This window comes from Strix uralensis, chromosome 6 (assembly GCF_047716275.1).
Source record: "Strix uralensis isolate ZFMK-TIS-50842 chromosome 6, bStrUra1, whole genome shotgun sequence".
NCBI lineage: Eukaryota > Metazoa > Chordata > Aves > Strigiformes > Strigidae > Strix > Strix uralensis.
In genome coordinates this window covers 825,231-841,711 of record NC_133977.1, presented here as the reverse complement: position 1 = coordinate 841,711, position 16,481 = coordinate 825,231, and the positions used below count along the sequence as shown (strand labels likewise).

The 16,481-nt window shown below is 48.1% G+C and overlaps 1 protein-coding gene across 4 annotated transcripts; it reads left to right on the top strand.

The window, feature by feature from the left end:
• The first annotated feature begins 23 nt into the window (after positions 1 to 23).
• POFUT2 (protein O-fucosyltransferase 2) lies at positions 24 to 16,352 on the top strand. Of its 4 annotated transcripts, XR_012629403.1 has the most exons (14): positions 24 to 180; positions 264 to 392; positions 1,348 to 1,416; positions 1,612 to 1,975; positions 2,749 to 2,999; positions 4,086 to 4,230; positions 4,561 to 4,671; positions 8,967 to 9,033; positions 12,399 to 12,524; positions 13,094 to 13,274; positions 14,090 to 14,213; positions 14,502 to 14,686; positions 15,583 to 15,646; positions 15,869 to 16,352. XR_012629403.1 is itself a non-coding variant. In XM_074872397.1 (13 exons), exons 1-12 carry the CDS (start codon positions 54 to 56, stop codon positions 14,653 to 14,655), a joined length of 1,848 nt encoding a protein of 615 aa, XP_074728498.1. In that variant the 5' UTR covers positions 24 to 53; the 3' UTR covers positions 14,656 to 14,686; positions 15,583 to 16,352. The 4 variants fall into 4 exon arrangements, 2 of the variants coding, with proteins under 2 accessions (XP_074728498.1, XP_074728497.1); XR_012629402.1 differs by having other exon boundaries at positions 14,502 to 15,646; XM_074872397.1 differs by having other exon boundaries at positions 15,583 to 16,352.
• The last annotated feature ends 129 nt before the right edge of the window (positions 16,353 to 16,481 follow it).

Genomic DNA, 16,481 nt, shown 5'->3' with positions numbered 1-16,481 from the left:
CGCGCGGCGGGCCGGGGGGGTGGGGTCCCGCCGCCGCCGCCGCCGCTGCCGCCATGAGCGTGGTGCTGAGGAACGCGCAGCGGGCCGTGTCGGTGCGTCGCTCCTCGCTCCGCCGCGCTGTCTGCGCCCTGCGGGCCGCCCTCGGCGTCTCCCACTTCGACGTGGGGCTGATCTGCGCCGGTAACGACTTGATGCGGCGCCTGAACGGCGCGTACCGGCAGTGCCCGGAGCCCACCGACGTCCTCTCCTTCCCCTTCCACCAGGTGTCGGCGGGGGAGCTGCCGCGACCGCTCAGCCGCGACGAGTACAACCTGGGGGACATCTTCCTGGGGGTAGAGTACATCCACCAGCAGTGCTGCGACACCGGGGAGGACTTCGACAGCGTCCTGGCGGTGAGCCCCGCCGCGGCCAACGGTGCCCCGGCCTCGCACTGCGGGGAGGGACAGCTGGGCAGTGTCCTACGGGGGCGCGGGAGCAGCTGCTGCGTTCCCGGCCGGGCTAAACGAGAAGGTGATGGTCATAGAATCACCGAATCCTCTGGGTTGGAAAAGCCCTTGAAGCTCCTCCAGTCCAACCATGAACCTCACACTGACCGTTCCCAACTCCACCAGATCCCTCAGCGCTGGGTCAACCCGACTCTTCAACCCCTCCAGGGATGGGGACTCCCCCCCTGCCCTGGGCAGCCCATTCCAACGCCCAACAACCCCTTCTGCAAAGAAATACTTCCTAAGAGCCAGTCTGACCCTGCCCTGGCGCAGCTTGAGGCCATTCCCTCTTGTCCTGGCGCTGGGTCCTTGGCTCAAGAGACTCATCCCCCCTCTCTGCACCCTCCTTTCAGGGAGTTGCAGAGGGCCATGAGGTCTCCCCTCAGCCTCCTCTTCTCCAGACTAAACCCCCCCAGTTCCCTCAGCCGCTCCCCATCAGACCTGTGCTCCAGACCCTGCACCAGCTCCGTTGCCCTTCTCTGGACACGCTCGAGTCATTCAATGGCCTTTTTGGAGTGAGGGGCCCAAAACTGAACCCCTCATCGAGGGGCGGCCTCACCAGTGCCGAGCACAGGGGTCAGATCCCTTCCCTGTCCCTGCTGGCCACACTGTTGGTGATACAGCTTACCCTGAAAGGTTAACTCTTGGTGTTTTAAAGCTTATTTCTTTTAACCGGTGAGTCAGGATGCTACCCGATCTTTCTCGGTTTGTGAGCAGAGTCCCGGCTTTTCCCCGCTGGTTCCTGGCAGGACGGGGTTAGCCCTGGGCACCCCGCGAAAGCAGGGCAGGGGGGCCGGGGCTCTCCGCCAGCACGGGAGTCGCCTTGATAACGCGTGTGGCTTGTTGTTGTCTCTTCACCTAGGTGACGGCAGCCCACGGGTTGTGCCACTTGCTTGGCTACCAGCACAACACCCAACCCGAGTGGCAACAGGTACGGCGATGCCCTGGAGCTGGGAAGGCGTGCGGTGTCCCGCCCGTGTCGGGCCGTTCCCGGGTGGGAAGCCTCTCCAGTCTCCCGTGACGGGGAACCTGCGGGTCCGGCCCCGGGCAGCGGTGGCTGGCGTCGATGCTGGCCCGGCCGCGGAGCGCGGAACCGGCGGCGCTGACCGCGGCTTCTCCCCCGCAGATGTACCAGAAGGAGGTGGAGATCCTAGAGGAGCTGAACCGCCTCACCGGCGCCCGCCTCCGGCCCCTGACCGCCGGCCTCTTCTGAAGGAGCCGGCCGGGGGACGCCGCGCCCGCCGCTTCCCGCCCCCCCCCCCCCCCGCCCGCACCGAGGGGCCGGGCCGCCGCCGGGGCCGCCCCCAGACGTGTCGCGGCGCGGGGATGGCGGCGCAAGGCCGCGCCCGCCGCCTGCCGCCGGTGCTGCTGCTGGGCCTGGCCGCCCTCGCCCTGCCGCCGCCCGCCGCCGCCCAGCCGCCGCCCGCCGCCCTCCGTGCCGGCCACGCCGCCTCCTCGCTGCCCGCCGCCGCCGCCGCGCCACGCACCAGGTGAGAGGCGGCGCCGCCGCAGCCACCGCGGGCCCCGGCCGGGCCGCGCCTGGGCGGCAGCCACCCCCCGGGCCAGCCCCAGCGCGGCCCCGAGCCGGTCCTGCCTGCCGAGGGCAGCCCCTGCCGCCCCCGGGACCCTCCTGGCGTCGCGGGCCCCGGCGTGGTGCCCCGAGGGACCGGCGGGGCCCCCGGAGCCATCGGCTGGTGGGTACGTGAGGGTCCTCCTTCCCCTGACGGGGCTGTTGGGGTCGTTTCTGGAGGATGCCGCTGTCACAGGTGTCCGGGGGCTTTTCTGCTCTGAGCGTGGCCTGGGGACCCCCGCCCGGTGGCGGGTGACGCGCACCCTTTCCCCCCGTCCCTCCTGAACGTGTCCTCCCGCCTTCCTGTTCAACTCATGGGAGTTTGCCCGAGTAACGTGCCAGTTATTTCACCATTCTCACCACACACCCCGTTACCCTCAGGATGAGCAGCACATCTGAGGGGTTCACTCCTTGACCCCCCGCATCCCACCCCGCCACAGGAAGGGCGTGTGGCACGTGCCACCTTGGTGACATCCCACCAGGAGACACCGATGCTCTCCCCAGCCCCTGCACCACGCACTGCTCTGCCTTCCCCTCCTTCATCCCCTCCCATCTTCTGAGTACCACAACCTCATGAAAGAGGAACAGTTTCCATCCCAATAAAGTTGCATCACATGATCGTGGGGTAAAAAAAAAAAAACATGTAAAAGTTTTAAACTTCCCAAAGTAACTACATTGCTTTGTCCTCCCCAGATACCTTTTATATGATGTAAATCCTCCTGAAGGGTTCAACCTTCGCAGAGATGTCTACGTTCGCATTGCTTCCCTTCTAAAGACCTTGCTGAAAAATGAAAACTGGGTGTTAGTTCTGCCTCCCTGGGGACGCCTTTATCACTGGCAGAGCCCTGACATCCTTCAGGTCCGCATCCCTTGGGCCAACTTCTTCGACCTCCCAAGCCTCAACAGGAACATCCCTGTCATTGAATATGAGCAGTTCCTTGCAGGTAGAGTATGGAATTGTACAGTCTACAGTTGACTAAATATTTGAGGTGGTTTCTTGGCGGGTTAATTCTTATATGTGCTTTTATCCTTATATGTGAAATAAAAAAAGGTGGCGAGAGGCGGGATGGGAAAGAGTTGTGCGTAGTGACAAACCACTAGAATGAAGTAACCCAATTATTTGGCAGCTCGTTTGATGTAGCACCGTCAGCCCCTCGACTTCCTAGGGACCCCGGAGAAAGACAGTTAATGCCTGTGGTTAAAGTCACAGGTACTTCTGCATAGTTCTGGCTGTAGTAACAACCCTGTAAGGAGAGAGAGTCAGCCTGCAGCTCTCTGTTGAACTACAGACAAGCCACCTTTTTCTGGAGGTGGTTGGACAGTAAAAGCTGTACAGTGGGTTCTCCAGTGAATTTACTGTTTCATCGTCGATGCTGCACATAACTCAAAATACTTATCCCCTGCTTTTTGTATGCAAAATGGTATATAAGAGAAAGACTTTCACTAAGAATATGGAAACCATGAAGTTGGTTCCTTTAGGATTTAACGCAATGTTGAGCTAATCGCCAAATGCCAGAATCTGCAGCAGTGTCACAGGTTTTTTCATCAAAGGACATAAAGGTGACCAAAGGTCACACCTCTGCAAAGATCTCTGAAGGGATCAGTTGTCCCTTACCTTTCAGGAGAAAGCATTTACAAACCCTGAAATGTAGGGGAAGAAGGGCTTGTGCTTGTCATTTGCTTGGAGGTGCTCTTCCCATAGCAGCTACCTCCAGCACTGAAAACCTCTGTGCTTCATGGTGTGGTTTATCCAGCTTTTAAATTTACATTTCCGTGGCAATTCAGTTCTGTTTGGCACATTAAATCCCGCGTGGCTGGGTGGGAGAAGCAGGTTGTCACATCCCCTGACCCTTTTGGCTTTTCTGGCTTACACAGGACGCCCTTTCCTTTTTTATAGGGAAAACAGGGAAGAGAGAGAGTAGTGTAGCGTTGGCATTTCTAGCAGATTTGTAACTGCAAGTAATGCCGATTCATACGTTTATCATGTGTTTTTTCACGCTCACAAATGCTTTGCTTTGCCTTCTACTCAGAGTCAGGTGGGCCCTTTATTGAACAGATTTATGTCCTACAAGGCTACGCAGAAGGATGGAAAGAAGGAACGTGGGAGGAAAAAATAGACGAAAGGCCATGCATTGATCAGCTTATGTACTCCAGAGACAAACACGAGTACTACAGGTAACATCTCGCAGTCCTTGCAGTATTCTTTTTAGTTGTATTCAATGAGACAGACTAACAGAGCAGAGTTGTACGGTTGTTGTAGTGTTGTCTGTGAATCTCTGGATGCTTGGGGTTCACTTGGTTTTTAAAACTCCATCAATCATATACTGGTACTAGAAGATCTAATTTTAGAAAGTTGTTGTTTCACACAAAAACAGTATAAAGGAGCTGGCTGGTTTATTTACGTGATGTATGATCTTTTTAGCGTGTACTGTTTATGTGTTTCATTATATATGTCATTAGTTTAAAATACAAGCCTGTGAACCAGTATTTTGTGTTCCTTTTCAGGGGATGGTTCTGGGGTTACGAGGAAACGCGGGGCCTAAATGTCTCTTGTTTGTCTGTCCAAGGATCTGCCTCTATCGTGGCTCCCATCCTTTTGAAGAACACTTCAGCACAGTGAGTTGCCTTGTATTGCTATTTGGTGTTGTACTGCGTGCTCACAAACCCATTGCCAGGTGGGAGGAGCAGGGGGACCTTACAGGCTATGTCTCGCTGTTGTCATATTTCATCGCTGAGTTAGTGTAATCTGTTAAAATAATTACAAAAGGAATTTACACTGTAAGAAGCGCCCAACTGTAAGTTAGGTTAAATGCTGCAGTGCTAAAACCTAAAAGGAGATAGCCTTGAGCTCCTTCATATTCTCTCTCAGGTAGCTAAATGTCCTTGCCACCCTGTGTTTACCTTTCCTGCCTTTATCCTTTGATGCTGGGTCAAGAGGGAACAAACAGAGTGGAATCAGTGTTTCCCAAGCTCACGTCTCAGATCGCGAGGTGCAGTGCCTGGTCTCCTGTGACGTCCATCCTCAATAGTGTGAGCTGGGTTCAGAGAAAGCAAGCAGCATGTTTTGTCTTTCTGCTCTGAGACGCCACTAGGATGATCAGAGGAAAGGAAAGCTCTTATATGAGAGGTGGAGCACGCTTACATTATCCCAAGAGCAAAGTATTTCCAGTCAGCTGTGACCCTGTAGCAAGAGAAGACATCGTAGCAAAGCAAAAGCTGCTGGGGTGCAGGGGAGAACAGGAAGAGGAAATAATCACTGTCCATGAATGCATCAGGGGAATAAATCCATAGGAGAGACACAGACTCTGTGAGCTCAAGTGCAGTTTTGCTATGAGAGCAAAAACATCCAAAAGTTTGACATCAATATGATTTAATTGAAAATGAGATGAAGGTTCCTCTAAGCAGAGCAGTGGGGATCTGTAGTACCTCCTGCTGGGAGCAGAGGAAGCAAGTCCTGGTTTTTAACAGGGATGTTGTTCTCTTTGTAGGAGTTATACCAGAATCTTTGCCAGTGACAGCAGAAAACTGGATTAAATATGCCATAGAGGTCTCCATGCTTAGCCCTACAGTGAACTTTTTCATGGCAACTGTCAAAGGTCTAGCGATGAGGAAAGTCAAGAGAAAAATTAGGAGTGGTGCCCGAGTATTCCTAACACTCAGACAAGGTGCTTTATACACAAGATCACATTTCTCAGATCCAAGTACAAAGAAGTACCAACATAAGAGATGCAAGGGCAGCTACAGTGTTCCTGTTAAAACTAGTGGTTCATGTTAAAGTCAATCTAGTTTAGTGTGTGAAATCCAAGAGTGGCTAAAATCAGATGTCTGGGGGAAAGTATAAGAACTGGGCAAGTGTGTGTAATGCCTCCCCTGAGTCCTGTCACACCCTTCAGATTTGTGATCGTAGGGACCTTCTGAGCCAAAAGTGATCTTCTGTATCCTTCAGTGGATCCATGGATCTGTGCACGCTTCCCTTGGAACCTCCATGCACGCTGTTAGCATCCACAAAATCTGGGGACAAGACCAAAAGGTTTTGCACCTTAACTGTGCATCCCATGAAAATCCACCTCCTTTTGTAACTCCTACCTGCAAGTTTCATCTAATGTTCCCTAGTTCATGTAGTGGAACAGCTCTTCCATATTCACCTCCATGCATGATTTTACATTTCTCTATCCTGTTCTCCCTCAGTTGTCTCCTCTGCAGTGTGAAGAGTCCTGGCTTCGTTAGTTGTTCTTCGCGTGAAAGCCATTCCGTGCCTTTGGTTACCCTCACTGCCATTCTCTGAACCTTCACAGTTCAGCTGGACCCTGCACACGGAGTGCAGGTAAACCCATTACCTAGTGGTGCAGTGACATGCCCTGTTTAGTGCTCTCTTCTTTTTCTGGCCATTCCTGATATACAAGTTCCCCTTTTTGACCTCTGATGAGTGTTGCCTTGATGTTTTCATCAAACTGTCCTCATTCCTGAGCATCGATGGTAAGCATAGAGCCCTCTAGTTGAAGCCAGTATTTTTTTTCCTAGATGCACTCCTACATTAGATTTTATTGGCCAGTCGTCAGACTTCTCTAATTCTTCACAGCTGGCCTTTGTCTTTGCTGCTCTGAGCAGTTTAAAATGATCAGAAGGCCGTGTCACCTCAAAGTTCATGCCCTGTTGTAGGTTGTTCAGGAATACAGTGAAACGCAGATCCCTTCCACCTGTGACCCCCTTCTACAATGGGAACTGGACGTTTATCCCCGTCTAAACTCTTTTTTAATCTGTGTAAGGACCTTCCCTTGTGTGCCATTTCTGTTAAGTTTTCTTAAAAGCCTTTAACGAAGGCTGTCAGGAAATCCTGGTAGACAATGTCAGTGAGGTTTCCCTTACCTGCATGTGTGCTTATGTCTTCAGACTACTCTGGTTGTTCAGAGTTCAAAGCTCCATGCTGATACTTTCCCAATTTACTTTAGGTATCCATTTACTTCTGTTTTTTATAATGGTTGCTATTAAGTTGTCCAGTACTGACATCAGGTTTGGTGCTGTGTTGCATCTCAGACCTCCCCAAGTGCATTTTTAGAAAATTGACATCACATTTGCTGTGGTGCAGTTCTAAGAGAGGTGTTGCATACCAGAATTAGTGGCACAGCTGCTTCCTCCTTGAGTTCCTTGACAAGTGTTGGGTGAATACCGCCTGGTGTTGGCCATTTGTTGGTTCATTTTGTCTGGTTGTTCCATTGCTAGACACTTCTTGTGGAGACTTTGGTTTGAGACACATCCTCTGTAAAATATGAATCTTCCCAGCTCCTCCACCTGGCACACAGCTACAAAAGACTTAGGTAGCTGTTTCTGTCATGATGTTACTGTCTCCAAGTGCTTGTTAAGCCTTTGATTCCCTTTTTCTTTGGAAGAAAGATCTGTCATTAGATTGAAGGCCTTTATTTCTTGTCGCTCAAATTCTTTTTTGACCTTCTTTATTGTCTTTTTCTGTTTAAATTCCTGGAGTTTATGAGCCTTTCTGTTTTCTTCACTAGTACAGTACTTCTGCATTTTTGCATAGTCCCCTTTTTGAAACTGAATGCAACTGCAGTAGCTTTCCTTTGGGCACTGTTGATCCAGTAGGATGTTGAAGATGAGTTTGTTTATGACCACAGTCAGAGAGTATCTCTTTCACTGTGAGATTTTGGTCTGTGCCTTGCTGCTGCTCAAGACGTTACCAGGAGCTACTCCCTGCTCACTTGGCTCATGGAACTGTCTTTGACACTGTCTCAAACTGCAGTTGCTTGGTCACGTCCTGCTATGACACTTGCCCAGCCTACCTGGGGATAGTTGAAATCTCTCCAGTGGCTATGGTCACTCGTGCACCACGGCCTCTCTGATCTCCTGTATTGCCCTTTTGGCCAGACAATCAGTTGTATGGTCCTAATACTGTATTATTAGTCTTCAGGTGTGGTCACCTATAGGAATATTCTTGATACATTTAGATTATTAATCTAATTTCACCTCCAAGCTTCTTGTTAATGCAGTGCTGCTTCTCTACCAGCAGAGTCTAGTCTATTTTCCAGATTATTTGTAGCCTTATGTGCAGGTGTCCAGCTGATGCTCAACAGTGATAATCTAAAGTTGATTGGTTATTTGCTTCTACTCGTTTTAGTAGAAGAAGGTCCGGATAATGACTTTGACTCCCTTCAGCAGAAGCATTTCTCTGTGTGTTCGCTCATATTCAGTGTGCTCGCATCCCCTGCGCTCTTGAACACTCAGAACTCTCAAAATCTCTTCTGCTTCTTAGAACGTGGACAGTGCAGTTATGTTTCCAGTACACAATCCTGAACTGTGCGTATTTTTGAAAACCATGGGCTGTTTTCACGTTAGTGAAAAATTTTCATTTTAAAATTTGTGCTTAGTTGCTAACGCATGTTTTTGTAGTGTCTACGTGTTCTTTGATCTGTTGTTTTACTGTAGGACATTTTATTCCACACGTGGAGAATACCTTCTCTGGTTTTGCTTTTGTGAGCGTGACTCCTGCTTCCTCCAAGGGGCTGTGACGTGCTCCGAGGCTGAGCATCATCTCATAGGTCACTTCTCCCCTTTGGGTCACTCTCCCCATTGGCAGCCTTATTTCTCCAGCAGCAACTACTGTGAGGACTGTGTGAGGGATTATTAATGCTTGTTTGTGTTTAACTGCCGGAATTAAGAGTACCATTTATTAAGGAAGAGAGCAGGAACATGCAGTGGCAGAGTTCCCCTTTCTCCCCAGCAGGCTTTGGGTGACAGTTTGCTTTATACAGAACAGACTGGCAGCTATCCCTCATTCCCCGTGCTCCCTTTGCAAACAGATCATAGTCTGTGCTTTATCCTGGCAACTGTATAAAGAAACTTCGTAATGTAAATTATATTCCTAAGGGAACTGCACTCAGTTTTACAATTTTTAATAGGTCAGTGATGTTAGACAGAGCTGAAAACCTTCTTCATGACCACTACGGAGGGAAAGATTATTGGAATGTGAGTATTTTCCAGTTAGCTTCTCTAGACTTTCTACTTGGTTCTGATAAAAATTCAATAACCGGTATGTGCTTCAGCTTTGCTTCGGGTTTCTTTTCTTGAAAGTTAACTTGTGTCTTATGTTTCAGCAGCGTATGCTAACGATGGTCTTCAGGTCGCTGTGAATTAATGTCATGCAGGAGTTTGTCCTGGTGCCTTAGTGCTACAGAGCATGGCGTTTAGAAGGACCTCCCCTGTGCAACACACGTGCAGTCAGAAGGGAACTGCCTTTGTGCAGTTGCTTGTCTAGTCAGCCTCAAGATGAGACTTTTCAAAAGAATTCCCAAAAGTGCTCACTATTGTCCTAACTTGTCCCTGTTGGCTTTGATGTCAAAATTCCCATGGGTTTCAAGGTAACGCTGAGCACTTTGGGAGACCTTTGGAGCACTTTGATCTGATGGTAAAATAATTCCTAGGGGGGAAGTTTTAAGACAAAGGTTGCAGGAAAACAACGCAATATGGAGTGCTTGATATAATCAACATCTCTAAGAGAAAGTGACTCTCATGATATTATGAAAGAAGTTACATAGACCTCAGCCCTGTAAGATGCAAACATCTGGCTATTCACTTGGTCTATGGCATATTTTTCAGAAACGCACCAAGCAATAGTTTGCTAACTATGAATTTTTCATTGAGAGTGAGTTTCCAAACAGAGAAATGCAACCCACGTATCATTTCTGAGTCTTGACTTGTAGTCCTGTAAAAGCAGACTATGAAGTCCATATGGGTCCATAACATGCATTTCTTACAGTGGCACTTTAAACATTGTCTCAACAACTTAAACTTCTCTCAAAATTATTTAAAACTTTCTGAAAAATATTCTTCCTTATTTCAATTTTAACTATCTGCATGATTTTTGGTTGTTGTTTTTTTCTTAATAACTCTCTGGATAACATCTGAGGTTCTTTATAAATCTTGCTAACAGATGCCCTCTTGTCTCAAAGAAGCTTTTTAATTGTAACAAGCCAGCTTCCTTTTGTAACCAACCTATGTTTTTGGTATCCAAAAATGTTCGAATTTAATATTGAGCCACATTGCTTTCACTGTTGTCACCATTCTTGCCTAGGCTTCCCTACCGCTGCAAGCTGAAAGGTATTGTTTTGGGATTCTTAATGGTTGAATGACCACGGAGCAGGAAAGACCTCCCAAAATGGTTTAGACACAACTGTTGAATCCCTTGAAGAGCGTCAGTGTGGCACACAGACCATATGAGCGCTTTACCATCTCTATGGAAGCAGAAAATTCTCTAAGGACAACTCTAGAAAAGCCAGGAGTTCTGTGTCTGGTTTCACCATTTGGAGGGGGACCGTCTTAAAGAATTAGAGGATCTGTACATTAATTCAATTCATGTACACAAAAGGCAGCATAACCAGCACTGATTGTATTTGTTTGCTTGTTTGTCTTCCTAAACTTAGGATCACACAAAAATTTAGGTGGGGAGGTGCCTTGGCAGCCTTGCCTCCAGGTTTGCACTCCAGAACTTGATCTAGTGGTTTGGGGCTGCGTCCAGCTGAAGGTGGAAGGTCCCCACGGGTGGAGATCTGTCACCTTTCTGGGGCCTGGCCGGTGGCTATGCCACTCTTGTGGGCAAGAGGTTTTGCCTGATACCCAAACAGAAGTTGCCTTGCTGCAGCTTAGGCCCGTGGCTTCTTGTCTTTTTCCATGCAGCTCTGAGAAGCGTCTCTCCCTTCTCTGTCGTTTGTTTCTTTGCAGACAGAAAGGGAGAAGAAGCCAACCTTGGAGGTAGTTGGAAAGGGTGACAATATCACACGTGCAGATTTGAAACATATACTTTAAATACGAGGATAACCAGATACAGAGAGCATCCACTTCAGAAAGTGTATCAGTGGAGGTTCACACATTCATCTGTTTTCTCTTTTACATGTGCTGTTGCAAAACAAGTGTTCATCCAGAACAGCTGCTGTCAGTGCCTTGTGCCCAGGAAGAACTTGGCACAGCATCCTGTGTGGGTGCCAAACATGCCGTGGCAATCACGCAGTCTGTCGGGGTGAAGTTTAGAGGTGTTTGACACCAGCATAGCATTCAAAGATGTTTATTGTCCTCCCCAGTGCACTGCACTGCCATGGGTTGTGTACAGCTTTGGTGCCTCTTGGGCATAGTGTGCTCTTCGCATCTTGGGTAAGGTCGCCAGTGACTTGACTCGACGGGATCGTAGTGTGTTGACATAGTACAAAAAGGAGGGAAAATATCTCTTCCTGAACTGCAGCGTGACCGTTCTGCAGCAGACAGCGTGTGCATCTTCCCTTAATGTAAATGTTTTGCTGGAGAACTTGGGATGGGATTAAAAAGCTGATCTCTTTAAAGATGCTAGAAGAGCAGGCTCTGTACTTCCATTAAATATTTAGAAGTGCGTGGATCTCCAGCTACCAGTGTGGTGGATCTTACAGAAGACTAAATTGTTGTGTGTCTTATTGAATGATACGGAGGAGGAACCAGGTCAACCACAGCGAGTTTGGCATATGGAGAAATTGCTGCTCTGGGAAGAGGTGAAGAAAGGCTGGCAGATTCGAGTTCTGTCTCTTTGCTAGAGCAAGGCAAAGGCGATGGGTGCGGCTGTGTCTTGGAGTACCAGTAATGCTCTGCCTGGCTTCTCCGCCGTGTAGACTCTCTCCACTGTGGGCTACACCGTGCTGAGAGATGAGAGCCCTTTGGAAATTGAAGTGTTTTCGTTGCACCTTCTTTGGTGCCCGTCCCATGACAGACTACAGACTTGTATAAAATCAAGAATTAGACCAAATTACCAAGTGTCCTTTGTAAGCAGTGTAAGTCACATGGGATTTCCTTAGTTCTGGTGCCTGTTAATAAGAAGGCTGTGTGTGACTGTGCAGTGGTAACTGCATCACAGAATCTTTGAAAGAGGTTATTATCCACGAGTGAAGGAAATAATTCCTTTTTCATCACTTTTCTGCTGAATTTGATAGGAGTGTCTATGGCTGGATGCATGATTCTTTTAAGCAGGTTTTGTTCTTACAGGTGTTTCTCAAGCTAGTCTTTGCCCAGCTTTTGTTTCCAAAGGTGAAGTACATTGCTAGAGTGTTTAATTTTTTAAATAACTCCAGTCTACTCTGTACGCCTCTGCATACAGACAAGGTCAGACAAGTATGCTGGTTATAAATGTGCTAACGATTAGGATTAAACAGTTAAAGCTCAGATGAAAGGTTAGAAATTGCTGCTTGTAGCACTGCATGGATGTATCGGAAGTAACCCCGTCCTGGAAGCTCTGTGTATGCAAAACTATCTCCATTTAGTCATTTTTAGCTCTCCCTTTTTTTTTTTTGACTCAGCATCTGCTGTTATTCCAACAGACCCGTCGGAGCATGGTGTTTGCTAAACACCTCCGTGTAGTGGGAGACGAGTTTAGAAACAAGTATCTTCAATCCACGGATGAGGCAGACAGGACTCATTACAAGGAGGACTGGACACAGATGAAGGTAAAACGATAACAGTCTGTTTCCCATAACAAATAAGTTTTTTCTTTTGTTTTATTTGTGTACTCCTGGCTGTACACTGCAGGGAATATTGGAAGATACGTGTGAATCTAGCTCTCCCTGCTCAGATCGAGGTGGACATGCATGTTCCTACTGTACCCTCTTCTCCCTGTGTGACAGGAGTTAATGGAGTCTGTTGAGATGTGGCTGCCTGGTTCTGGGTGCCAGATTTCTCTTACCCTTGTTTCACTAAAGGAAACTTGTATTTTTCCTTGCATTCAGTATCATCTGTGGGTATAAAGTTCAGCTGCAAGCTGCTAGTTGTGCAGGTCAAGGAGAGCAATTTTTGCTTACAAAGATTTTGCACTCTAGTTTCTCTTGTATAATGCAGGCCACCCAAGATCGAAATGTTGCAATAAGTGTCCCAAAATACTGCCAATCCATGCCTTAAAATTACTTTATGAGCTAGAGTAATTCAGTGCCTTATCCAGAGATTGGGCATTCAGGCCTTTTCAGTGTGAATGAATAGTGGTGCTTTCAAGTTTTAAAGTTGATTGATCTTTCTCTCCTAGGTTAAGATGGGCACAGCTCTAGGTGGTCCATACCTTGGGGTTCATCTCAGAAGGAAAGACTTCGTTTGGGGTCACAGAGAGGACGTGCCTTCCCTGCAAGGAGCAGTAAAGAAAATCCGCAGCCTCTTGGAGACGCATAAACTTGAAAAAGTTTTTGTAGCCACTGATGCTGTCGAGGAGGGTAGGCAGATTATAGTCAGTTTAAGATTGATAACTTTTGACAATGAGAGCAGCAATTACCACTTTGTTTTTATAAATGACTGAAAAGTTCTTTCCTTCTGGCTTGAACAGCTGGTATCCAACCGTTCATTTGGTATTTCCCATAGGAGGTTTGATGGTCTCTACAGTGGGAAGTCGGGAATGGAATTTGCCTGTTCCTCCTCCTCTTCCTTCCATCCCACCTTTTTTTCTTAGCGTTTCAGAGACTCTGGGACATGCAGGTGGGAAGTCTCACACCCAGCCTTCCCCCCTTGGCTGCCCCTGGCACCAAACTGGTGGTGTGGACCTGGCTGTGTGTGGCCAGGGTTTAGAAACCCTCAGCAGTGGGCTTCCCCCCTCCCCAGGCCTTATCCCAGGCCTGTACCTCCCTCCCAGTAATATCCAGGGGCCTGTTTCAACGCATGATGTTAGAATAACCCTGCAAGGCATGGCATCTGCAACAACTCACCTAAGTTTTTCTGTCAAGAAAGGCCTCTTGGGCCACCTAGCCTATAGGATTAGACAGCGAGGCTGGTGGTAGCATCTGTTCTACCCTTGGCAGGCTTCCCCAGCCCCTCAGAATTGCCCCCCTTGGCACCGCGTCTCTGCCCCACTGGCTCCCCCCATGCCTACAATACTCTGACATTTGGCAAACGTGTTGTAAAATTTGTAGGCAGAGTTTGGTTTCGCTTGCTTCGTAACTGTTCACCCAGGGTTTCCTTAAACGCTTATGTTTTATGCCAGCAGCGAGTTGCTCTTTATAATGTAAAACTAAATTTGCATCTTTCCCTTTTTCAGAGATTGAATTGCTCAAGCAACTACTGCCTGAGATGGTGAGGTTTGAACCCTCTTGGGAGGAGCTGGAACTCTACAAAGATGGGGGCTTGGCCGTGATTGACCAGTGGATCTGCGCCCATGCAAGGTAGCCAGTTGGGCTTTGAGGAGCCAAATCTTACTGTTCTCACTGTCACAAAACTGAACATTGTTTTTTGACCCAGATAGAGTTGTATACAAATCATATAAGACATGATATTATAGAATTGAGAGATATATATAATAGAGAATGGTTATATTGTGTATATATAATATATATGATAATTTCGTATCATATAATTTCGTATATGAACGTTAAAGTTCATTGGACTGAAATCAACTACTTGCCTTTTAAGAAACTGGCCCCCTTCACAAACCTGTTCTGATTTTTTCGCAGGTATTTTATAGGCACCTCAGTTTCAACGTTTTCCTTCCGGATCCATGAGGAAAGGGAGATCTTGGGATTTGATCCAAAAACAACTTACAACCGCTTTTGTGGTGAAAAAGAGAAAAACTGTGAGCAGCCAACTCACTGGAAAATTGTATACTAAAATACAGAGAAATCCAAGGACTGCAATACTGGTGAGCTCAAAAGAATAAGGAAAAACTACGGGGAGGTACCTCCCGTCGTTCAAACTACAACTCAGTCCTCTACCCTCTCCTCGGCGTTTACTTGACATTTGGGGTTTGAAGTACAAGCAATAGTCATCTTCTTAGTCAGGCATTGATGGGAGAGAGAAAAATGAAGTCAGGCTGGGATCCAGTTCTCAGCATAGCTGGGATTACAGGACAATACCAGACACTGCAGTTGAGACTTGAAAGGCAAAACTTTGTCCTGAAACTGAGTAACAAATGAAGTCAGTCACGGGTTTCTTTGGACTTCTGAGGAAGACAAGGAACAGTTTTAACTTTTACAAATGTAACACAGCTGTGATCTGTACTGCATTTCTGTCTTTACTTTTTGTTCTGATCAGTGTTCGCCTCTCTGATTGCAAAAAATACATCTTGGTTTTGTAACCTGCACTATGTGAGCTGCAGATTGTGCATAAACTCTGCTGTTCCTTGGGGGAGTCTTCCCTTCTCAGATAGTAATTTATGAACATTCAAATTGCCAGGGCTCGATAAAAGAAGAGGAGGTGGTGTTTCTACCTGAACACCAGCTGCTTCTGATAGCAGTCTCAGTGGGCCTGTGCTGAGAGAGGCACAAAGATGGGGCTTAGGTTGGTAAAAGAAAGCTTGTTCCTTCTTAGGTTTTACATTCACAAAGGAAACTTTTTTTTTTCCCCCCCATCGTTCTCCCAAAGGCCTCCCATCAGTTGGACTGATGCAAAAGTCAGCACCCTTTTGGGATCAGCCAGCCACTGAATTCAGGGGTGCTTTGCCTGGGAGTGTGCTAAAAGGCCTTTCAGCTTTCCACATCCCTTAAATGCATCGTCCCAGTAATTTGACAAATGAATTTTCTGCATTTCTGCTTTCAGTTTATACAAGGGAGTAAACTGAGGACAGTCGCAGACAGCAAAGGTCACGGGGCCTCGAGATAAGGTGTGTAAGCCCTGGCAGCTGGGCACCTTGCAGGTGAGGTGGTGCTCTGAGGGAGGCGGCTGGCTGGTGCTACAGGGGAAGAGCCCTGCAGGAGGTGGAGGGAAAGCGTGACTCCCGTTTGAGGAGGGGTTTGTACGAGTACCAGGTCTAGCTCTTGCAGTCTCCTGCTACGTAGAATTGACTGCTCCGTTCTGTGCTTCAGGTGGGTCTTTTGCCCTGCAGGTCAGCATGGCTCTGTTAAGCGGGAGAAACCTTTTTCCAGAAGTGGACTAGGAGACAGATTTCAAAAGGGGAAGCAGACATTTTTCCTTCAAGTCAGTTTTACCAGATTACCTCTGATAGCTGTCCCTTCACCTGCTCTTTCCTCTTGGCTTGAGCAGGAACATACACAACCTGCACTGTGCCATGGACATTTCACAGATGCTCCCAGACCAGGTGGTTTCCTCCCGTGCAGCTGCAGTGGGAGCTGCGAAGTTTTCTCCGACAGCAGTAGCAGCAGCTCTTCTGTTCTTACCAGCTGTTTATTGTATCTCCGTGGAGTGGTTGAGCCTCTCTGGCAGCAAAGGGGGGAGCCCAGCATTCCAAAGCAGTGCCTTTTCCCACCAAGTCAAATGTCGTTTAGCCTGTGCGCCCTTTAAAGCGATGGTGGCATTTTATGTGTATTGTATACCTCATTCGGAAAAATAAAAAGCTTTGTAGCATTTTATGCGATGTGTCCATGCTTCTTCCTAACGGTGCATTTTGCCATCTCCCAGCTCCCTAGCATCAGCCTCCGGTGTAGGAGGAGCTGCATGCCCCAAGAAGGTTTTTTCATGGTCTGTCCCATGAGGCGCTT

Excerpts from the sequence above, each read along its gene's own strand:
- POFUT2 (XM_074872397.1), top strand. The coding sequence starts at position 54 with ATGAGCGTGGTGCTGAGGAACGCGCAGCGGGCCGTGTCGGTGCGTCGC. Across the intron at positions 181-263 it reads CGTGGGGCTGATCTGCGCCG|GTGTCGGCGGGGGAGCTGCC; the intron begins GTAACGACTTGA and ends CCCTTCCACCAG. Across the intron at positions 1,976-2,748 it reads GCCGCCGCGCCACGCACCAG|ATACCTTTTATATGATGTAA; the intron begins GTGAGAGGCGGC and ends TGTCCTCCCCAG.